General features: G+C 42.8%; 1 protein-coding gene and 1 non-coding gene across 4 annotated transcripts; both read right to left on the bottom strand.

Annotated features, from left to right (window-relative positions):
* Positions 1-1758: 1758 nt before the first annotated feature.
* RBMX (RNA binding motif protein X-linked) lies at positions 1759-12799 on the bottom strand. Of its 3 annotated transcripts, XR_010336693.1 has the most exons (10): positions 12649-12799; positions 11352-11496; positions 11052-11158; positions 9930-10101; positions 8511-8663; positions 7799-7913; positions 7596-7721; positions 7427-7509; positions 4602-4681; positions 1759-2987 (listed from the first exon to the last, which is right to left on the bottom strand). XR_010336693.1 is itself a non-coding variant. In XM_021669383.2 (9 exons), exons 2-9 carry the CDS (start codon positions 11458-11460, stop codon positions 6480-6482), a joined length of 1176 nt encoding a protein of 391 aa, XP_021525058.2. In that variant the 5' UTR covers positions 11461-11496; positions 12649-12799; the 3' UTR covers positions 6287-6479. The 3 variants fall into 3 exon arrangements, 2 of the variants coding, with proteins under 2 accessions (XP_021525058.2, XP_064216959.1); XM_021669383.2 differs by lacking the exons at positions 1759-2987; positions 4602-4681 and adding an exon at positions 6287-6790; XM_064360889.1 differs by lacking the exons at positions 1759-2987; positions 4602-4681; positions 12649-12799 and adding an exon at positions 6287-6790 and having other exon boundaries at positions 11352-11592.
* LOC135269370 (small nucleolar RNA SNORD61) lies at positions 11233-11304 on the bottom strand. Its single transcript, XR_010337661.1, has one exon. It is a non-coding gene; the product is annotated as a small nucleolar RNA SNORD61 (small nucleolar RNA).
* Positions 12800-24127: the final 11328 nt, after the last annotated feature.

Genomic DNA, 24127 nt, shown 5'->3' with positions numbered 1-24127 from the left:
CTACTCTGCAATAAAAGGAATATACATTCAACTATGTGGATGAATCTCAAAAATACTCTTAAGCTTAAGATAATACAGATTATCTGTGTGATCTGTTTATCAAATTACACAGATATAGAATTTACATAAACAAACATGCAAAAAATATGATGGAAACCAGGTCAGTGTCTGTTGCTGGTGTTGGGAGGGGTCTATTGGCTGAGAATGGCACACACAACTTTCTGGAGCAATGTTCTGTGTCTTCATGTGCTAAGCATTTCTCAAGGCTGACTGAACTGTACATGAGATCAGTACACTTCACCATATTCTTTAAGTGCTACTCATTCCTCAGGGGATAAGCCACAAATTCAACATAAGGGCTAAACTTTAACACCAGATACTGACGAGGGCAAATTACCTCACACATCGTTGGCTGTTTCCAAAATATTACTTTGGACAAAATGCCTGGCCATCTCAAAAATCTATCCTGAATCAGCAATTCCATATCTGTTTTCATCTCAGTAATTACAAAAACTAGTGTTAAGAACATTTATGGCAACTTTATGCATGAAAACAAAAAACTAGAAAAGGCCCAGGTTTCCATGATTATGTAAGCATACTATACTCATGATTCGAAGTAAAAAGGAACTGATGTATACATGGATAAAACGCAAGTTTTTAATCTTGGTAGAATACACATTTCTCACAGTTCATAAAACGGCACACTTAATACTTTAAGATTACAGATTTAAATGTTACCTTGAAAATCAGTAAAAGCTGAATTCATTGATACAAAAGTCCAAATTATCTTTCAGGGAAGTATACTGATATGTGCAACATAAAGTATTGATGGGATGGGTAGATTGATGTTTTTCTGGAACAGTAAGCGTAGGGCTGGCTGGGCGTCGTCAATCCCAGAAGTTTCAAAGGCCAAGGCAGGCAGACCACTTGAGGTTAGGAGTTTGAGACCAGGGTGGCCAACATGGTGAAAACCCCTCTCTACTAAAATACAAAAATTAGCTGGGTGTGGTAGTGCATTGCACACCTGTAATCCTAGCTGAGGTAGGAGAATCACTTGAATCTGGGAGGCAGAGGTTGCAGTAAGCCAAGATGGCACCACTGCACTCCCACCTGGGCAACAGTGAGACTGTCTCAAAAAAAAAAAAAAAAGGTAGAGCTGAGACTATTTTCAGAATGACAATACTTACGGCTTTCTCTGCCATTTTAATGCTCAGCTGCTTTCTTTCTCCATGTGATGAGTTCTGTTCAACTGACTACATAAACCCAAATGCAATGTCCAGTTTTAGATGCAAATGATCAATTAGAGTCAGATATACATAGGACACTAGGTAAAGCAGAGGAACTGAAAACTAAATTCAGAAGCATATTATCATATACATTGCTTGGCCCAAAGTTATCTGGAATCCACAGCCACAACTGAGTTGTTGCTGACCTGTTTTTGAAGCGGGAATTAAGTAAAAGCACTATAATTGATTCCTGGTATTTAGCCTCTGCTTCTTAGGTGTGTGATTGTTCTTCCATTTAATTTTTAGAGTGAGGATTGAATGAAGTCATCGACATTACCGCTCAAGCTCACTATCAAAAAAGGAGGCCTAGTCACATGAACAGCCTCAATGGCTCAGGACATTCCCATGCAACTGATTAAGTGCAATCAATGCAACAGAGCTGGTGTTTGGGGGAAGGGGGACATGAGAAACACTTAAAAACATAAACCCCTAATTTCTAAAAGTAAAAAAGAGCCCCTTGCCACAAAAAAGATGCCATGTTAAAGTTTTATTAAGTTTCAATACAAAACATTCCAAAAAGTGAAAAGAGATCTAAATACCCAAGTTCTATGTTCAACTACCAGTTAAACAAGAAAAACATTTTCTGTATCATTCTGTTTTACAACCAGTATAAACCCAAAAGAATCAAGATCTGATTCTTTTTCCACACATCTGCTAGGTCAGTAAACTATTTATCAAACAGGTATCTGGTCATTTTAACATCCTCCTTGCTCTGACGTTAATATTCATTTATATTTGGTACAATCTCTATATCCTATACTATCTTTAGGATATCTAAATATCTTAAATATTTAGGATATCTCAAGAGCCAAAAGGTCCTCACAGAAGCTTTAACCCAAGTAATCATAAGAGTATGGAAGACTGGGCTAAGACAACTATGGAAGTGCAACAACCACATAAATTTGGTGATTACCCTTGTGGTCTGTTGATTAGTAGTCATCTTTCAAATCAGAGTTTAAAATGTTGTATTTACTCTCCCTAGTTGCAAATGTTAAAACAGGACAGTGCGATAATCACAACAAAAAAAATCTTGTAAGTTGAGTTAGTTCCTCTACTCCAACAACTCAAGTCTGTTTCCTTTCAGAACATTATGCTATTGGCTCTAGTCTCCAAAGCAATAAACTAAAACTTGTTTCCAAGACTGGGAGATAAAGCAGGCTTATAAAACAACTTAACAAACGAAAGCCAAGTGGCCTAATTGTTTCCAGTGTGCTTGCTATCTCAGCATGGTTGTTACTTTCCAGATGTTACTCTTAATTCTACAACTAAACTGTTTCTGGATAAGCTACCACCAAACAATGTTTCACTTACTGACAGACACTTCACTAGATAGAGCTACCACTTCTATCCATCATTTTTATAATTCAACTTAAGTTCTAAATTGTTGTCCCCATGACTTTAGCTAAACAAAATGAAAGCCAAAGCTGTACAATCTATGTAAAGAACCACAAGAACTTCCTGACTACCTCCACTTACCAACTTCCTTAATTACTTCCCCTTCTCCATTTGGTCAGTTACTTGTTTTAAGTAACTACCACTCACTCCCTAGTTATGAGTGTTAATCAACACTTATGCCTTCCTCAGATCCACAGGAACCCCCAAAGGCAAAAATCTATTGCCTGCCCCAAACCAATTCTGACAGTACTGCTTGTGCAACTGTAGTGATTTATCGACAATCAGCCGCCTTCTCCTTCAACAACTCTGTAAAATGAAAAACATGGGATCTTGTTACGTGGTATTTGTATTACTGCGAAGTACTTCCCTCCCCAACTATTTTTTAAATATATACTTCCTTGTTGCTTTAGCTTAAAATAGAAGTATATGCTTTAAAACCAAGTCTGGCTGGGTGCAGTGGCTCATGCCTATAATCCCAGCACTTTGGGAGGCCAAGACAGGTGGATCACTCAACGTCAGGAGTTCGAGACCAGCCTGGCCAACATGGTGAACCCCATCTCTACAAAAAAATACAAAATTAGCCAGGTATGGTGGCACACACCTGTAGTGCAGTGAGTTGAGATCAAATCACTGCATTCCAGCTTGGGTGACAGAGGGAGACGACATCCCAAAAAAACAGCTGGATGCCGTGGCTCATACCTACACTCTCAAGCACACTAAGAGGCCAAGGCAGATGGATCACCTGAGGTTAGGAGTTTGAGACCGGCCTGGACAACATGGTGAAACCCCGTCTCTACTAAAATTACAAAAAACTAGCCAGGCATGGTGGAGGGCACCTCTAATCCCATCTACTTGGGAGACTGAAGCAAGAGAATCCCTTGAACCCAGGAGGAGGAGGAGGTTGCAGTGAGCTGAGATCATGCCATTGCACTCCAGCCTGGGCAACAAGAGCAAAACTCTGTCTCAAAAAACAAAGAAACAAATACAAACCCACACAAGCTCTAAAAAGCAACCATAGGCCAGGCACAGTGGCTCACACCTGTAATCCCAGCACTTTGGGAGGCCAAGGCAGGTATATCAACAGAGTGAGACACCATCGAAAAGAAAGCAACCATAAATACCCCATTACAATTACCATAGGCATCAGCTTGGTACTATTAAAATTACATACTAGGTCATCATTATGTCAATAAAATTATATTAATCCAACAGGAAACCTGCAGCCACAGCTGCATCATCAACTCCACATTTGGTCAATTTGTATTGCGGCTGTGCAAATGAGCAGGCACTAGTAACAATGGAGTATATCCTTTTACAAAACACACTGAGCAAACTTTTTTTTTTTTTCCTCTTCTTGACACGGAGTCTTGCTCAGTTGCCCAGGCTGGAGTGCAATGGCATGATCTCGGCTCACTGCAACCTCCACCTCCTGGGTTCAAGAGATTCTGGTGCCTCAGTCTCCCAAGGAGCTGGGACTACAAGCACGTGCCACCACACCTGGCTAATTTTTGTATTTTTAGTAGAGACAGGGTTTCACCATGTTGGCCAGGCTGGTCTTGAACTCCTGACCTCGGGTGATCCGCCCACCTCAGCCTCCCAAAGTGCTGGGATTACAGATGTGAGCCTAAGTATATACTTCCTGTTAAGAATGCTTGCATATGAAGAGCTATTAGCAAGCTTTACAGGTTCAAAAATAAGAATAATCACATGAATGAGCCACACTCATGGAAACGTACTTTCACAATCAATGTGCCAGGTATTACACATTAAAGCACTTAATTACATCTTCAATTCCAAGTGGTAGTCTTTTACAAAGTGAGAACCACAAGTGTAACAACTTTCCAATGTCACAGCTAAACTAAGTGGTAGTTACACAGCATTTAAACTTTCAAAGGCCACTGCTTTCAAAACTTACCTTACCCTTTGATTTCTCTCACTGCCAGCTTTATCTACTGTGAATAAATCAGCACTCCACGACCATAATGAGCATAATCCTCAACCTGCAAAAGTTAAATAAATGAAAACTAGTTATCTCTCTTAAGGAAATTCTTCAAAACTTGCCTATTACTGCCCTCTTTTCCAGAAAGAAAAGGCAAGTTCAGACTTGCAGCTTAACATATTTCATGTTCTACTACTTCTCTTAAGTGGTGGAAGATTCACTGGCTTGGGATGGACTGGAATGGCTTAAATGGTTAAGTTGCATGGCTTATGGATTGTCATTCTGTTCCAATGGTGCACTGCCACGTTAAATCCATAAGTTGAACGAACAAAACTTATTTGAAGGAATAAGTGCAGTATAAGGATTTTTAGTTGGAGGTCTTCAAGTTTACTATATTCAAGAGCATCTTTTTCAACTTCATGGCTGGACCTGGGTCATGCTGCCTCAGGTTTTGCTTTTTAAAGACCACTTGCAATAGATTTTCTCCATACAGTGTAGTTTCATAGAACTAAAAACAAGTCAGGCATCCAACTAAACGTTAAGTTTGCAATGGCTTACAGGGGTAAAAAACGGGACCCCAAACTTAAGCCATTTCCTATATTGACTAAAAGACTAATTTGAAAAAAAAAAATGTAAAAACATATGAAGCATGTTTAAAGGTCTTCATCAAAAATAGACTTTGAAAAAATACCCTCCCCCAAGCCCCAGATCGCTATTGGTAAACAACAGCTCTATTATTAAAGCCTTTAAGTGTCACACATGCTTTAAAAAAAAAAAAAAAAATCCAAGTGTTGAATTTGGAGGACTTCTAATATGCTATTGAATATTTGTTTTTTCCAAGTTTTTTTTAAATCTAGAAGGCATTTCCATTGCCATGAGGTACAGTATGTTTCACTGTACTATGAGGAAGGTAAGTGTTCAATTTCGACTTAGACGGAAAAACTAGTTTGCTTTGCTTACCATCTTTGCTGTTTCACAGGCATTTGATGCTTTAAATCTGATGTGGAATGCTGATAGATTCACTTTTTAGAAGTCATAAGCCTTTAGGAAGTTGGAGATAACTTCATTGCTTATCTATTTTCTCCTTTGCAATCAAGCTGTTCCTTTAAAAGTGAGACACTACAGAGTTGCAAAAATTTGAAACAGTAAGAGCAAGCACCTTTGCAGCTTCATGGTTGGTTTTGGCCAAACTTTTTATTTAGTATTCTGTAGTTGTTTAACACACACTTAAATGGTCTTATTGGGGGAGGGGAAAGGGGAGGTTCTTGCAGATTCCCAAGGAAATGTCAAAGGCAAAATGGCCAGCATTATCCATTTGCATTTTTGGGTTTACTGGGTGATTATTTCCTTACATAGGCATCTGATTTCAGGTTTTTCATACTGAGATCATGGAGGTTTTAGTTGGAAGACACCCTGAAATCTTATGAGTAGCATACCCCAACCACCCTCTAACAGCTAGTTTGTTTGTATAGGCAGAATGATTCATCTCTCCATTTTAGATGGCTAGATGTTCTGTGGAAGATCTTAAGAATTGCTTGCCTCACTTACTGGGAAAAATCATATAGGAAGTGGCCTTTAGGGACACTTTAACTTGGAAAGTTACAACACTAGTACAACAAGTCTTAACACATTTAACATTTGCTTGTTGAAAAGCAATGTCATAAAGTCAAATAATATTAAACATGTTTTACTTTTTTCCTCACAAGAACATAAAAATTATGGAGGGGAACTTAACAGGGAATTTAAAAAAGGTAACACAATTTTTCTTTTTAGCAGTCCTTGGGTAGTTATGACAGAATAGTTTCCACTTTTTGTTTGTTTCTTTGAACTGGGATTTTGGTCCAAAGTTTTGTTTGTTTCTAGTATCTGCTTCTGCCTCCCCCTCTATCAGATCGGCTTCCTCCACGGCCACCACCTCTTGGTGCTCCGCGGCTTGAACTGCTGTAGGAATCACGTGGAGGAGGGTACCCCCTTTCCATAGAAGGGGGAAGCCCTCTTTCTTGTCTGCCAACCCGATCACGACCACTTGAGTAGAGATCACTTCGGCTGCTTGAGTAACTGTCTCGACTTCCACCATATCCGTCACGTGAGCTGCTGTAATCATCATAGCGACTGCTTCCACCATAAGATGGCGGGGGCCCTCGTGTAGGTGGAGCACTACGTGAGTTACCTGCAGGGTCAATGGTCAGGTAATATGGCAACACTATAAATTGTATATATACAACATTTTAAATCTGAATTTACAGAATTCTTGTATTAAAAGTTTACTTTCTCAACTGGGTGGGAGGTTTTAAACTCTGCCATTGCTGGCCATAACAGGGATTTGCTCATCTGCTGAGATATGGAAATGGATTCATTTTAATGTTTGTTTGAAAAGACTGAAGACGGTGTGTATTTCAAGAGGATATTCCAGAGAGCTTGTTATTTTATAGTAGACACTCAGCCACTTTCCAGTGATAAGTTGCAATTTTGAACTGTAGAACTTGCCTTCATATTGCAATGGTAAATATTTGATCTTGTTAATAAATATTTTTTAATTGTATTTTCACTGTTGGGGGAAAACACATAAGGCTGCCAATTTAAGCAAGCAAAATCCCCTCCAAAGCAAGCAAACAGCCTCAAAAGAAACTTAGAAAAACAAAAAAAGCCCCTCACAAAAACTAGGAAAAGCCCAGCTGATAAAGTTATCCCCTTTAAAAGCAAGCAAACATCCCTTTAAAAGCAAGCACCACGCAGCCTAATAAACTGGCTCACGAACCTAAAAACTCAAGCTGGTGATACTCAAGACCCTTAACCAGTATCTTACCATAACTCTCATATGAATCTCTGTAGGAACCTCCACTTGGATGATCTGAATAGTCACGATCACGACCATATCCATCTCTATCGCTAAATTAAAGAGAATGGTTAAGTGCCAGAGCATCAACTTTCATAGTGATTTTTCTTACACGCAAGCCACAGAAGCAGTCACTTACCTATAGCCTCTTGATGGATAGTCATCACGTGAACTGGAATGACCATAATCACGGTAAGTATAATCTCGTGGTGGTGGTGCATAATCTCTGGTATCACGAGAACTTGGGTAATCTCTGCTGGAATAGCTACAAAAACACAGGTTTTGGTTTGTGCTTTTGATAAGTTTTCTTTTAATTATTAATAAACAAGCTGCACTTGTTACCTGTCTTTAGTAGAATACCCATCATCTCTTGGGGACAAATAAACATCTCTACGAGAAGGCAGCGGTTCTCTTCGAGGTGGACCTCCGTAACTATCTCTTCCACGTGATACAGGAGCTTAATGAAAAAAAAATTGTAAACACAGAGAAAAATGTTAAAACGTGAACTTACATTCAGGCTATGAAAAGTAATGAGACTGACTTCAAAGATGACATTATGGAGGCTAGATATAATTTTATTTTCTAGAATTTTCCATTCACATTTTAGATTTTTTTCAGTGCTCACTAATTCCATGTATCTAGATCACCTAGAACCCAATGATTATTTCTTTTTTTTTTTTTTTGAGACGGAGTTTCGCTCTTTCTCCCCGGCTGGAGTACAGTGGCTTGACCTCAGCCCAAAGCAACCTCTGCCTTCCAGTTTCAGGCAATTTTCCTGCCTCAGCCTCCAGAAAAGCTGGGACCCACAGGTGTCCACCACCATGCGCATCTAATTTTTGTATTTTTAGTACAGATAGGGTTTCACCACGTTGGCCAGGCTGGTCTCGAATTTCTGACGTGGTGACCCACCTACCTCAGCCTCCCAAAGTGCTGGGATTACAGGCATGAGCCACCCTGCTCGGCCTCTATGATTAAGGTTTTAGGCATCACTCGCCTCTCAATTTTTTGTTATAGTAGTATCATAGATTGTCATACATGGAACATTTACATTTACCTCTTCCTCCCATTCCACTGCTGCTGCGAACTGGTCCTGAAGGTGCAGATCTCTTAGGAGGAGGACCCCCACTTCTTGGTGGTGGTCCTCTTTTTACTGGGAGTGGTCCTCTGGAAGAACTCATGTTAAAATTCATGGAATATCCACCGTCATCTACATTAGAATAGAAAAGAAAAATGTTACTACTCACAAGAATCAAGGAAGCTATAGAAGTTTTTTGGTTTTCTTTTGTTTTTTTTTTTTTTCTTCTTTTGAGCTCACTGTCACCCAGGCTGGAGTGCAGTGGCACAATCTCAGCTCACTGCAACTTCTGCTTGAGTTCAAGCAATTCTCCTCCCTCAGCCTCTCAAATAGCTGGGATTGCAGGCACATGCCAACATTCCCAGCTAATTTTTTGTATTTTTTTTTTAGAGAGGGGGTTTCACCATGCTGGCCAGCCTGGTCTCAAACTCCTGACCTCAAGTGATCCGTCGACCTTGGCCTCCCAAAGTGCTGGGATTATAGGTGTGAGCCACTGCACCCGGCCACTATAAGTTTTCTTTGCTTCAATAAGAATATAACCATCATTGGGCCAGGCGCGATGGCTCACACCTGTAATCCCAACACTTTGGGAGGACAAGGCTGGTGGATCACCTGAGGTCAGGAGTTGAAGACCAGCCTAACATGGTGAAACCCCGTCTCTACTAAAAATGCAAAAATCAGCCAGCCCTGGTGGCACATGCCTGTAATCCCAGCTACTCGGGAGGCGGAGGCAGGAGAATCACTTGAACCTGGGAGGCAGAGGTTGCACTGAGCCAAGATCCCGCCACTGTACTCCAGCCTGGGTAACAATAGTGAAACTGTCTCAAAAAAAAAAAATATATGGCCATTATTTAGTTGGGTGGTCTAGTTTCACTTATACTTGATAGAGCATGTAGTGCAGTCATATAGACTGGGGAAGTAAGAACTGAAGGTAGTCTTAAACTTTTTTTTTTTTTTTTTTTTTTGAGAAGGAGTCTTGCTGTGTCACCCATGCTGGAGTACAGTGGCGGGATCTTGGCTCACTGCAACCTCTGCCTCCCAGGTTCAAGCGATTCTTCTGCCTCGGCCTCCCAAGCAGATGGGTTTACAGGCATGGGCAATCACACCCAGCTAACTTTAAAAAATAAAAATTGCTTCCATGTCCAACACCTAGGCCTATCAAAAATTTTTAAATGTCTTTCCTACAAAGTGAACTACTTGGACAAGGACACCGTACACAATTTAACACTATAACATGCTTCCTATGCTTTCAAGTGGCAATCACTTTGGTAGACGAACAAGTGTTGTCAATTTTAAAAGTTGGTGCCTTTCCTCAAGGACTTAACCAAAACATCCACTTGGTATGAGTTTGCAGTCCCTGACTTACACACTAAACCCGAGATCCACACAAGTCATTACCCATGTGTCCTCCCCGTGAGGGAGGTCCCCTGGTTCCTCCACTTCCTCCTCTTCCACCTCTAAGACCTCTTGGAGGGCCTCTACTTCTTGGAGGTGGAGGTGGCCCACGTCTACCACTTTCAAATGATGGTTTGGTGGCTTGTTCCACTTTGATGGCTTTTCCATCTAATGACTACAAAAAAAAGATATGGTTAAATTAAATCAAGATTTAAAAATAATTTGCACATCTATGCACTAAGACACTAACAGGTCCTTCAAAATGCAGTTATGGATAAGTGTTGCTCATTAATTAGTCAAAGAAAAAACACTGCAAATACAGTCAGTTTATATAAATGGGGCTTTTCCACCTAAAATTCTTAATACTTAAAAATGATACTGATGGGCCAGGCACGGTGGCTCACGCCTGTAATCCCAGCACTTTGGGAGGCCGAGGTGGGTGGATCACCTGAGGTCAGGAGTTGCTGTTTGGTAAAATTTAAAACAAGGCCAAGCAGATGACAGCTTGTTATCAAAACTAAAAGCCAAGTTATCAGAATATGGCTTAGGGATCTCAAGATAAAATGTATCATGATGGCAGGGCGCAGTGGCTCATGACTGTAATCCCAGCACTTTGGGAGGCTGAGGCAGGTGGATCACTTGAGGTCAGGTGTTTGAGACCATCCTGGCCAACATGGCGAAACCCCCATCTCTACTAAAAATACAAAATTAGCCAAATGTGGTGTCGGATGCCTGTAATCCCAGCTACAGGGAAGCTGAGGCAGGAGAATCGCTTAGAACCCAGGAGGTGGAGGTTGCAGTGAATGGAGTTCACACCCTTGCACTCTAGCCTGGGCAACAGAGAAATACTGTCTCAAAAAAAAATGCATCGTGTAATGACATAATTATTTTGAACTGAGAGCATGTTGTTAACAGCGTAAGATATAACTCACTACTAGATTTGGTTCTGGAATTACAGAATATTCTTTGGAAAAGAATCACAAAAGGGCAGGATCAGTTGGTCCCAGACAGGTACATACTGAAAAACAATGAAAACTCAAAAGCTGTCCTAGTCCAGACTGGGGCAACTACATGTTATTTTATGCACTAGTAACAGGTTATCATCCACTGTGTAGACAATCTCACCTTTCCATTCATGTCTCTGGCTGCATCCTTAGCGTCTGCTGGGCTTTCAAAAGTGACAAAAGCAAATCCTCTTGATTTGTTGGTTTCACGGTCTTTCATCAAGAGTACTAAAAAGTAGTTTTCAGAAAATTAAGTGTTACCCTAGTTCAAATGAAATAACCAAAGTAAATGTGTAAAGAGAAAGCTCAGAACTTCTTAGAGGACAAAATACATTATCACGTCAGATGATCAATGCAATCAAATTCATCATAGCTTATGTTTTAATTATAATAGCCCAGCCTGTACTTCCAGACAACTCACCTTCCACTATTCGTCCATATTTGCCAAATACTGCTTCAAGAGCTTTCTCATTTGTTTCCGTATTAAGCCCACCAATGAAGAGCTTTCCTGGGCGATCTGCTTCAACCATTTTTTTTTTTTTTTTTTTTTTTTTTTGCCGGTGAGTCTGTTGAGAAGGAATAATATTACCTCACTGCAAAAAGTTCCTCAAGTTTATTCGACACTTTTACTGTGGCACGTTTTTCATTATTTTCCACTAAAACCATTATTTCTTAATGACTAAAGAAAACGCTAACAAGCTAAGCCTCAGCCACAGTAGGAAGCAATTTGAATTAAGGAGTTTAGTAACAGTGTAATTTACATAAAACTGGTTAAAAGGGCCAAAATCACTTCTACCACTACCCTTGATCAGCCTTAGCTATTCTTCGCAACAGCTGCTTAACATTTGAGAAAGCAACTTTTAGTTCTAGTCCTTTATTTCTGTTGCCTTTGAAAGATTCAATTATTCATCACACCCTTCCTAAGGATGGGGTTTTAAAAGACTCCCAAGGTCACAGGCCAGACACACGACTTTAACACCAAGCCCTCTTCCAAACGACTCCTCTTTTCCTCATTAGAATTCCCTACTAAATCTAGGGAGAAATGTGAAGTTTGAGCCAAGTTATGCCACCTCTTCTTCACCGGTCCCCGCCCTACCGAAAATGCTACTCTCCAGCCAAAAAGATAAAAACAAATTGTCAACACTATTTCCTATTAAGTAACGGAACGCGGACGCACACACTAACACTCGACACTCCGTGACTGCAGCGGAACCTAATTAAAACTCGTAATTAAAAACCGCGTGTAAAAGACAAAATGGCGACACTTGGATTCAACCCAGAACCACCGACACCGGTAATGGGACTAACTTTTACCACCAACACTGGCTGTGCACATTCAGAGGGGTTTTTCTCCAGGACCGCCAATGAATACGGAGCCCGCAGCCCGCATGGAAGTCCACATGCCCATCATTAGCGCCAGCGCCATCCCAATGCAGGTATCGCGGTGGTGCAGTCGCTCCTCGCCCGGCTCCAGCCTACAAAGCCCCGACCTCCGCTACCCACTCCCGCAGGCGACTGCCAAACTTTCTCGAGAGGCATACAACCAAACAGACCCCCTCATTTGTTTTCCCTCGACCCCCTCAGCTTTATTTAAATAGGTCGGCACCTTTGGGTTCTTAAAATGGCGCCCGCCACCCCCATCTCCAGAGAGATATAATCCCCAATTCTAACACGACGAGAGTGTCAAGAAAAACAGACTGAGGAAAGGAAACACGTACCGGAGGGGTGACAATGGGTTCAAGCTCCAACGAGGTCGCCGAGAGGGGCTTCCTAGCAGCTTAGCACCAAAAGCGGCTGCCGGGTCCGAGCACCGAAACGCGAAGCCGCTAGCACTACTGCGCAACGAGGACGAACAAAGGAGACAGCAAACTTTATACTGCCCGGGAACGAGGCTGAAGGACCCGGATGGAAACGGAGCTTAGAATTTGAAACGCAAAGGGAGGGGGGAAATAGTTCCCAGTCTCCCCATTGGCTGCCTCCTCTGTCGTTCACTCTTCGCTCCTCCCATTTTCCCGGACCCTTGGTGTTGGGTCGGCGGACCTTTCTAACCGTTTTCCCTTCCCCCACCCGTTCCTTACAAACGCGCTTTTTTTGCTTGGCGCTAAAATGGTGCACAGGCTTTATTTAATAAAGAACTGTATTGAGCTTCCTAGTGGGCCGGGCACAGTGCAAAACTTTACTTTTACTTTTTCACTAACTCTTTTAATTGCCAAAACAATGTGATGAGGGTAGATACTCCTACGCCAATTTTGCAGAGACGGAAAACAAAGAAGTTTTGGCAATACAATATATTTTCCAAAATTGTCTTGAATAAGTGATTTCAGTGGATGTGGGAATTTCTGATAAATACATGTAAATTTCAGATGAGTAAAAAACGTACAAAACAGCATGCAGATAGTTCATTCATATACAGCAATTACCGAGCACCTTGTAAATGAGCTCTGGGCTAGGCCGGGAGGATACAACCTTAGGAAAAGACAAGAGTCAAGCCTGTGGGTAAGGGTGTCGGATTTAAGAAATGAAAATACAGGACGCTAATTTATTCTGGGAAGCTGTCAAAAAAATTTTAAATACACATATGGGATGATTAAGTTTGAATTTCAGATAACGAATACTTTTTAGTATAGTATGTCCCAAATCTCATATTTTAAAAGTTCGCTGTTTATCGGAAATTCAAATTTAACTAGGTATTCTATATTTCATCTGCGCATCCTACTTGTTGGAGGAATATTACAAAACTTTTAAATTTACTTTTTCTATTAAAGAAAGAAATTGTGCGGAGCGCCACGGCTCACGCCTGTAATCCCAGCACTTTGGGAGACCGAGGCGGGTGGATCACGAGGTCAGGAGTTCAAGACCAGCCTGACCAACAAGGCGAAACCCCCATCTCTACCAAAAATACAAAAATTAGCCGGGCATGATGGTGTGCGCCCGTAATCTCAGCTACTCAGGAGGCTGAGGCAGGAAAATCGCTTGAACCCCGGAGGCAGAGGTTGCAGTGAGCCAAGATTGCGCCACTGCACTCCAGTCTAGTCTGGGTGACAGAGCCAAACTCCGTCTCAAAAAAAAAAAAAAAAAACAGGCCCGGCGCGGTGGCTCACGCCTGTAATCTCAACACTTTGGGAGGCAGAGGCAGGCAGATCGCGAGGTCCCAGCACTTTGGGAGGCCAAGGTGGGCAGAAGATCACAAGGTCAGGAGTTCAAGACCAGCCTGACCAATATGGTGAAACCCCATCTCTACTAAAAATAAAAAAATTAGCCGGGCATGGTGGCAGGTGCCTGTAGTCCCAGCTACTTGGGAGAATTGCTTGAACCGGGGAGGCGGAAGTTACAGTGAACTGAGATCTGCCACTGCACTCCAGCCTGGGCGACAGAGCAAGACTGCATCTCAAGAATAAAAAAAAAAAAAGAAAGAAATTGAATATATTTAACAGAAGAATGACATATTATGTTAATGCCAGGGAGGAAATAAACTAGTTGCTTTTTGATGGGCAATATTAGGGAGACCAAATTTAATTAAAACATCAGGGAAGGTCTATGTGAGGAGGTGACTTTGGAGATTAGAACTGAAGGAAGAAAAGAAACTAGCTATGGGAACAGCTGAGGCAAAAGCCTTTCAAGAAAATAAGAGAATATTAAACAGAGGAGAAGTAGCCTGCTGGCAATATTGGGGCCAAACAGCACTTCCAAGGATCAAAAGCGAGTGGGTGGGGCAGGGATGGTTAAAGAAATTGTAGGAGGGTATCAGTCGACTATATTGTCTAGTAGGGACACAGAGAAAGAAGAAGCTTGAAGGGGAAGCAGAGTGCTACTGACTAGATCTGGAGAGTAATAGAGACGGGAGCTTTTTTTTTTTTTTGAGACAGGGTTTTGCTTTTTTGCCTAGGCTGGAGTGAAGTGGTGCAATCTCAGCTCACTGCAACCTCCACCTCCCTGGTTCAAGCGATTCTCCTGCCTCAGCCTCCTGATTAGTTGGGACTACAGGCATGTGCCAGCACGCCCGGCTAATTTTTTTGGATTTTTAGTAGAGATGGGGTTTCACCATGTTGGTCAGGCTGGTATCGAACTCTTGACCTTAGGTGATCCACCCACCTCGGCCTCCCAGAGTGCTGGATTACAGGCGTGAGCCACCATACCCGCCTGGAATTATTTAATAAATACAGGTGGCCTTAAATCTGGATTTAATTACAAGGGGCCCATATTTCATACTAAAAAAGGAAAAACAATAAGCAAACCTGTAGTTTTAAAAGCTGCAACCAATTAAATTTAAGAAATAACCTTTCAGTCATCAAACCAGGAATCACTGCAATGAGCAGACTGAAGCTCTCCTGTCCGGCTTGCATTTTTACAGGAAGCGCATTTGTATGGTCACTCTGTTTCCAGTTATGCTTGTTCTCCAAAGTACAGAAAGATAACCCTGCCACATATTAGAAAAAAAAATATCTGTTATCTTGTGCTAAGGAGGAAGGAAAAAGGGAGGAAAGAAGTAGATGTGATTAAAAACTGGGTAACTTTCCAAACCACTTTAAGTAGCCACCATCCAGAAGATAGCCTACTTAGCTACAAAGAGCAAGAAATAAAAACATTTTAACCAACATATGGCTCTTGTATCTATCTTGGAACTGACTGACTAAATAAAGATACAATTCTACTGTATTTTTCTCCACGATAAAGGAGATGATGCATTTTAACCAAACTTCATATCCAATTAAAATGAACCAAAGTATGCCCTAAGAAACATTTGGGCCAGGCATTGTGGCTCATGCCTGTAATCCCAGCACTTTGGGAGGCCAAGGCTGGTGGATTGCTTGAGGTCAGGAGTTTGAGACCGACCTGGCTAATATGGTGAAACCCTCTCTCTACTAAAAATACAAAAATTAGCCGGGAGTGGTGACATGTGCCTGTAGTCTCAGATACTGGGGAGGCTGAGGCATGAGAATCACTTGAACCCAGGAGGCACAGGTTGCAGTGAGCCGAGATCGCGTCACTGCACTCCAGCCTGTGTGACAGACCAAGACTCTCAAAAAAGAGAGTGGCTCACGCCTGTAATCCCAGCATTTTGGGAGGCCGAGACAGGCGGATCACCTGAGGATGAGAGTTCAAGACCAGCCTGGCCAACATGATAAAACCCCGTCTCTACTAAAAATACAAAATTAGCTGGGTGTGGTGTCACGTGCCTGTAATCCCAGCTGTTCAGGAGGCTGAGGCAGGAGAATCTCTTGAACCTGGGAGGAGGTTGCAGTGAGCCAGGATTGCACCACTGCACTCCAGACTGGGCGACAGAGTGAGAATCCTAAAAAAAAAAAAAAGAAAAAAGAAAAAGAAAAAAAAAGAAAGAAAGAAAATATTTAATAGGGACAGAAGCAATGCTTGTGGCAGCCAGAAGTAGAGATGGGGTTTGACCATGTTAGCCAGGCTCGTCTCAAACTCCTGGCCTCAAGGGGTCTGCCCACCTCGGCCTCTCAAAGTGCTGGGATTACAAGCGTGAGCCACGCCTCCAGCCCAATGTCACTTTCTTAGTGAGGCCTATAGTTTAAAATTTGCACTCTTCCACTCATACTTCTTACTGTCCCGCCCCCCCCCTTGCTATTCTCTATTTCTTTAATAGCACTTTCTACATTCAAACATACTTCTTTTTTGATTTTTCGGAGTCTCACTCTGTCAACAGGGTGGAGTTCAGTGGTGCAATCTCGGCTCACCGCAACCTCTGCCTCCTGGGTTCAAGCGATTCTCCTGAGAGATGGTGATCCCTGCACCTGCTCTCCAGAAAATATCCTTTATTAAGCGAGCTTTTAGGGTAAAGCAGGTACAACTGGTTACATCTCAGACTGTCTTGCCAAAACTCATGACCACTGGGGAAACTAGACAAGCGTCTCTATGAGGAGCTATTTATGCTTCAGGCATTGTTCTGAGACCTTGATGCGGAACACCACCTTGATGTGCAGGAGTCAAACATCAAGTCATTAAAAAAAATTATCAGTCACATGGTGGTTTCACTTCAAGATGGCATCACTCTAGCCATGCAATAGGCTCTTTTCCTAAAGCAACCCAGAAGAGGGTCCTCACCAGAACCCAACCGTGCTGGCATCCCAACCTCGGGCTTCCAGCCTCCAAAAATATGAGAAGTAACTCTTTTTTCCTTTTTTTTTTTTTTTGACACTCTTGTTCTTGTTGCCCAGGCTGGATTGAAATGGTGTGATCTTGGCTCACTGCAACTTTTGCCTCCTGAGTTCAAGAGATTCTCCTGTCTCAGCCTCCCGAGTAGCTGGGATTACAGGTGTGTGCCACCATGCCCGGCTAATTTTGTATTTTTAGTAGACACGGGGTTTCTCTGTGTTGGTCAGGCTGGTCTAGAACTCCTGCCCTCAGGTGATCTGCCCACCTCGGCCTCCCAAAGTGCTGGGATTACAGGTGTGAGCCACAGCTTCTGGCTGAGAAGTAACTTTTTATTGACCCAGTCTATGGTAATTTGTTACAGCAGCCTGAACAGACTGAGAAAGGGGATAGAATATAAACAGCAAGCCAAATAAATAAATAAATTAGAAGTATGTTTGAGGCCGGGCATGGTGGCTCATGCCTGTAATCCCAGCACTTTCAGAGGCCGAGGCAGGAGGATCACGATGTCAAGAGATCGAGACCGTCCTGGCCACCATGATGAAACCCTGTCTCTACTAAAAATACAAAAATTAGCCGGGCGAGGTTGTGCATGCCTGTAGTCCCAGCTACTTGGGAGGCTGAGGCAGGAGAATCGCTTGAACCCAGGAGGCGGAAGTTGCAGTGAGCCGAGATTGCACCACTGAACTCCAGCTTGGTAACAGAGTGAGACTCCAAAAAAAAAAAAAAAAAAAAAAAAAGAAGTATGTTTGAATGTAGAAAGTGCTATTGAAGAAATAAAGAATAGCAAGGGGGGGGCGGGACAGTAAGAAGTATGAGTGGAAGAGTGCAAATTTTAAATGGTAGGCCTCACTAAGAAGGTGACATTGGACTGGAGGCGTGGCTCACGCTTGTAATCCCAGCACTTTGATAGGCCAAGGTGGGCAGACCACTTGAGGCCAAGAGTTTGAGACGAGCCTGGCTAACATGGTCAAACCCCATCTCTACTAAAAATACAAAAATTAGCCGGATATGGTAGTGAACGCCTGTTATTCCAACTACTCGGAAGGCTAAGGTAGGAGAATCGCTTGAACCCAGGAGGCAGAGGCTGCAGTGAACTGAGATTGTGTCATTGTACTCCAGCCTGGGTGACAGAGCAAGACTCGGTCTCAAAAAAACCCACACACAAGGTCGGGTGCAGTGGCTCACCCCTGTAATCCCACCACTTTGAGAGGCTGAGGTGGGTGGATCACGAGATCAGAAGATCGAGACCATCCTGGCTAACAGGTAAAACCCCATTTCTACTAAAATACAAAAAAATTAGCCAGGCATGGTGGCATGCACCTGCAGTCCCAGCTACTTGGGAGGCTGAAGCAGGAGAATTGCTTGAACCCTGGAGGCAGAGGTTGCAGTCAGCTGAAATTGTGCCATTGCACTCCAGCCTGGGCAAAAAGGGCAAAACTCCGTCTCGAAAGAAACAAACCACACACACGTAAAAGAAGGTGACGTTGAAGTAAAGACGTGGATATTCAGGAGAGGAGCATGCTGGGAATACTGAAATATACCTATCATGTTCTAAGAACAGTAAGTAGGTCAGTATGGCTGAAACTGAGTGAGAGAATACAAGAGTAGTAGGAGATGATGCTGATAAGTAGCAGAAGAGCCAAATCATGTAGGTTCATGTAGGCCGTGGTAGACTTTGGCTTTTACTGTGTGTGAAATGGGAAGTCACTGGAGGGCTTAGAGCAGAGGAGTGATATATCTTACTTACGTTGCAACAGGATCACATTGGCTGCTGTGTTGAGAATACACTGTAGGGAGCAAGGGTGAAAGCACGGAGACCAGTTAGGAGAGTTTTATAAATAGTGCCTTGGATCAAGGTGGTAGCAGTGGAGGTGGTAAGAAGTTATTGGCTTCTGAACATATTTTGAAGGTAGAACCAAAAGGATTTCCTGACACAAAATCCAGATGGCATGAAAGAAAAGACTGACTCATTTGACGATAAAAGCATTCATTCATTCTCAAACTGCTTTGATGGTTCATTCTTTTCTAGTGGAACTTTATAAATATTTCTTTGGCTTTGTTACCAAACCCTCTTGTTTTTTTCATTCTGTCATTACTTCTTAGGCAATTTCATCCATTCCCAGGGTGTTAGTTACACTAACTATCCCTAAGACTCTCAGATTTATATTTCTGTGCCAAATCTTAGCCTCGAGCTCCCCAACTTGCATATCCAACTTCCCACTTGTCATTATCACTTGGCTGCCTTAAATTCATTAACTCATTCCCTTGAGGAATATTTATGAGTACCAAATATGTGTTAGACACAACAGTATACAATGGTGAATGGATGAAACAGACTTGGGCCCCTGCACTCATGAAGCTTCCAGTCTAGTGAGGATGGGGGCTGGTGGGGGGTAAGAAAATAAATAAAAAAACAAACAAAAAGTGCTATTAAAAAAACAAGTTGCAATAATACAGAATAAAAAGTATGTATATGCAAGGGGAGGAAATTTCTCTAAAGAAGTTTCATGGAAGCTGAGAGTTCAAGGAAGAGAAACAACCACCCATGAGGAGAGCTATAGAAAGAGCAGTGTAGACGACAGCAACAGCATGTGCAAAAGCTCTGTTGAGGAAAATAATTTCATGTATTTGAAGAACTAAAATGAAGCCACTATGGCTGGAACATAGTAATTAAGGGAAAACAGTGATAGATTATTAAGCTGGGGGGTTAAGAAAGTGTCAGATCAGGCAGAACCTTATAAGTCATAGCTGGGAGTTTGGGGCTTTAGTCTAAGAACAATGGGAAGCCATTGAAGGGTTTTAACCCAGGAGAATAATTTGAGCTGATTTGTGAGTTGTTTTTGTTTTTGTTTTGAGATGAAGTCTCGCTCTGTTGCCCAGGCTGGAGTGCAAATGGCTCGATCTCAGCTCACTGCAATCTCCACCTCCTGGGCTGATTCTCCTGCCTCAGCCTCCCAAGTAGCTGGGATTACAGGTGCACGCTACCACACTGGATAATTTTTGTATTTTTAGTAGAGATGGGGTTTCACAATGTTGGCCAGGCTGGTCTAGAACTCCTGACCTCAGGTGAACCACCCATCTCGACCTCCCAAAGTGCTGGGATTATAGGCGTGAGCCATCGCACCCTGGCCTGATTTATGTTTTTGAAAGATCACTCTGGCAGCTGTGTGGAGAACGAGTTGCAAGGGGCCAAGTGTGGAAGCTGGGAAATCACTTCGGAGTTAAAGGCAGTATTTTGAGTGAGAGATGATGTGACTTAGACTAGGTTAGTGGTCATGGAGATGTAGAGAACAAGGTGGATCAGATACATATATATTTTGTTGTTGTTGTTGTTCTTTTGAGACGGAGTCTGGCTATGTTGCCCAGACTGGAGTGCAATAGCACAATCTTGGCTCACTGCAACCTCTGCCTCCCTTGTTCAAGTGATTCTCCTGCCTCAGCCTCCTGAGTAGCTGGGAGTATAGGCGGACCACGTCCAGCTAATTGTTTGTATTTTTAGTAGAAACAGATATTCGAATTATAGAATCATGGTTAAAAGCATGAGCTCTGGAGCCAGGGAGCCCTGGTTCAAATCCCATCTCTGTCACTTCCTCGCTGTGTGACCCTGGGAAAGTTAACTGAAGTCTCTAGTCCTTCATTTTTACAATCAGGAGAAGGGCAACAAAAAGAAAAAAGAAAAAGAAGAAAGAAACAGGATTTCACTGTGTTAGCCAGGATGGTCTCAATCTCCTGACCTGATGATCCACCCGCCTCAGCCTCCCAAAGTGCTGGGATTACAGGTGTGAGCCACCATGTCAGGCCAATCAGAAATAAGTTTAGGAAGTTGAAACAATGCATAGTAGCATAGTTAAGAACATGGACTCTGGTGATAATTACCTGGCTTGAAATGTAGCTCTGCCACTTCCTAGCTGTGTGAATTTGGGCAAATCCATAAACTCTCTATTCCTTAGTCTCCTCATTTACAAAACGAGGATAGTCATATTTGTACGAAGTGTGGGGGTTAATATTCACAAAGCATTTGGAATCACTCCTGGAGCACAGTAAGCACTATATTAATTGTTAGCTATCAATAATGATGGTGGATGGCTGGGTACAGTGACTCGTGCCTGTACTCATCACTTTGGGAGGCTAACGTGGGAGGAATGTTTGAGCCCAGGAGTTCAACACTAGCTTGGGCAACATAGCAAGACCCCATCTTATTTAAATATTAGTAAAAAATGGGCCGGGCGTGGTGGTTCACGCCTGTAATACCAGCACTTTGGGAGGCTGAGGCAGGCGGATCACGAGGTCAAGAGATCAAGACCATCCTGGCCAACATGGTGAAACCCCATCTCCTACTAAAAAATACAAAAATTAGCTGGGCATGGTGACGTGTGCCTGTAGTCCCAGCTACTCTGGAGGCTGAGGCAGAAGACTTGCTTGAACCCGGGAGGCAGAGGTTGCAGTGAGCCGAGATCGCCCCACTGCACTCCAGCCTGGAGCCTGACTCTGTCTCAAAAAAAAAAAAATTTTTTTTTAAATGAAAGAAAATAAAAAATGATAGTGGATTGACTGTGAGGATCGAGGGAGGAACCAAAGGTGATTCCAGGTTTTGGCATGAGCTACCAGATTTTTTTTTTGTTTTTTTGAGATACTAGGGTGGCAAAACCTCAGTCTTGGGGGAAGTCACTAATTCATCGTCCACATCAACTGGACAAAGTCATAGATTTTCAATGGAACAGATCGAGTCTATTATAAAATTCATGATCACAGATCTCAAGTGACAAATTTATATCATCTAGCAATTCTACTTTACATCTTTGGTCAATTCACTCTCCTACCTTCTGCAATCATTTTTGTTAAACCTATTCCATTCTTCTCTAACCTTCTAGTCCAGCACCAAGTTCCCCCTGCACTCACACTTGTAATATTTGACCCAAACTCCTACTTTACAGAGAAAATAGAAGCTGTCTGATAGGAACTCCCTCATCTTCTGGATACCAAACGTACATACCTACCCATCTCTATATCCATCCTATCTTCTTTTCCTCCTGCTACACAGAATAGTGATTCCCAAAGTGGTGTTAATTTCCCCAGAATAGCAGCATCAGCACCACCTGGGAAGTAGTTAGAAATGCAGATTTGCAGCCTCATTGCAAACCTACAGAATCACAAACTCTGGGGTAGGGTGAAGGAAGGGGCAGCTTTCTGTGCTTTAGTAATACTTCCAGGAAGATTCCGATGCACACTCAGGTTAGAGAATCACTGCAATAAGGAGAATCGCTTGAATCCTGGGGGCAGAGGTTGTGGTGAGCCGACATCACACCACCGCACTCCAGCCTGGGCGACAGAGCCAGACTCTGTCCCCCCCAAAAAAAGAGAGAGAGAAAGAGAATCACTGTAATAGAATAATGCCTCCTTTCATTTAAGGCCTACCCTTCTACTTGTGCTTCAGATAACGTCCTCCCTGTCTTCTTTTTCTTCTTCTTCTTTTTATTTTTTTAAGAGGGAGTCTCACTCTGTCACCCTGGCTGGAGTGCAATGATGTGATCTCGGCTCACGGCAACCTCCAGCTCCCAGGTTCAAGCGATTCTCCCCCCTCAGCCTCCTGAGTAGCTGGGATTACAGGCACCCGCCATCATGCCCAGCTAATTTTTGTGTTTTTGTAGAGATGGAGTTTCACCATGTTGGCCAGGCTGGTCTTGAACTCCTGGCCTCAAGTGATCCGCTTGCCTTGGCATCCCGAAGTGTTGGGATTACAGGCGTGAGCCACTGTGCCCGGCTGTGTCTTAAGAATTTTATGTCATTAATTGTTCTTTTTTTTCCTCCTGTGTATTTAACCACTCCTTTTCAACTGGAACTTTCTTGTGTACATAAATAATGCTCAAACCTTTCTCGTATACAAAACCTCCTCTCTTAATGGTTCATCTCCTTCCAGCTACCTCATGATAGGTTTCTTCTCCTCCACAAACAAAAGAGTTGTCAGCATCAAAAAGAAAGGAAATCCTGCAGTATGTGACAGCATGGGTGAAGTGACATTATGCTAAGGGACATAAGCCAGTCACAGAAGGACAAATACTGCATGCTTCTACTTGTATGAAGTAGCTAAAATAGTCAAACTCATAAAAGCAAAGAACAGAATGGTGGTTGCCCGGGACTAGGGAGGGGAGGAAACGTGGAGTTGCTAATCGATGTGCATTACATTTCAATTATGCAAGATGAGTAAATTCTAGAGATCTGCTATAAAACATTCTGCCTACAAATAACAATACTGGGTCGGGCATGGTGGCTCACGCCTGTACTCCCAGCACTTTGGAAGGCCAAGGTGGGCAGATCACTTGAGGTCATGAGTTTGAGACCTGCCTGGCCAACATCGTGAAACCCCATCTCTACTAAAAAAGTACAAAAATTAGCTGAGTGTGGTGGCAGGCACCTATAAAGCCAGCTACTTAGGAGGCTGAGGCAGGAGAATCTCTTGAACCCAGAAGGCGAAGGTTGCAGGTCGCTGAGATCACACCATGGCACTCCAGCCTGGGTGACAGAGCGAGACTCTGTCTCCAAAAAAAAAAAAAGATACTGAGCTGGGTGCAGTGGCTTACACCTGTAATCCCAGCACTTTGGGAGGTGAAGGTGATAAGATTGCTTGAGGCCAGGAGTTCGAGACCAGCCTGGGAAACAAAGCAAGACCCACCGCCCCCTTCCCTTGCAAACCCTGCCAACTCTACCAAAAAGAAAAATAAATAACTATATATATATATAATTAAAAAAAAAACAAAAACAAAAAAACCAGTACTGTGTTGTACACTTAAAAATCTGTTAAGAGCTGGGCGTGGTGGCTCACACCTGTAATTCCAGCACTTTGGGAGGCTGTGGTGGGCAGATCGCCTGAAGTTAGGAGTTCTAGACCAGGCTGGCCAACCCGGTGAGACCCCGTCTCTACTAAAAATACAAAAAATTAGCCGGGCATAGTGGTGCACGCCTGTAATCCCAGCTACTCGGGAGGCTGAGGCAGGAGATCGCTTGAACCCAGGAGACGAAGATTGCAGTGATCAGAGATCCTGCCACTGCACTCCAGCCTGGGCAACAGAGTGAGATTCCATC

Source organism: Aotus nancymaae, unplaced genomic scaffold (assembly GCF_030222135.1).
Source record: "Aotus nancymaae isolate 86718 unplaced genomic scaffold, 86718_ANA_hifiasm-v0.15.2.pri h1tg000004l, whole genome shotgun sequence".
NCBI classification, from domain to species: Eukaryota; Metazoa; Chordata; class Mammalia; order Primates; family Aotidae; genus Aotus; species Aotus nancymaae.
Note: the sequence above shows the minus strand (reverse complement) of the source record. Positions and strands in the feature narration are given on the sequence as shown.

Coding starts and splice junctions, on each gene's coding strand:
- RBMX (XM_021669383.2), bottom strand. CDS start 11,460: ATGGTTGAAGCAGATCGCCCAGGAAAGCTCTTCATTGGTGGGCTTAAT. Junction 10,102..11,051: donor CCAGAGACATGAATGGAAAG/GTGAGATTGTCT, acceptor TTTTTTTTGTAG/TCATTAGATGGAAAAGCCAT. Junction 8,664..9,929: donor CTCACGGGGAGGACACATGG/GTAATGACTTGT, acceptor ATTCTAATGTAG/ATGACGGTGGATATTCCATG.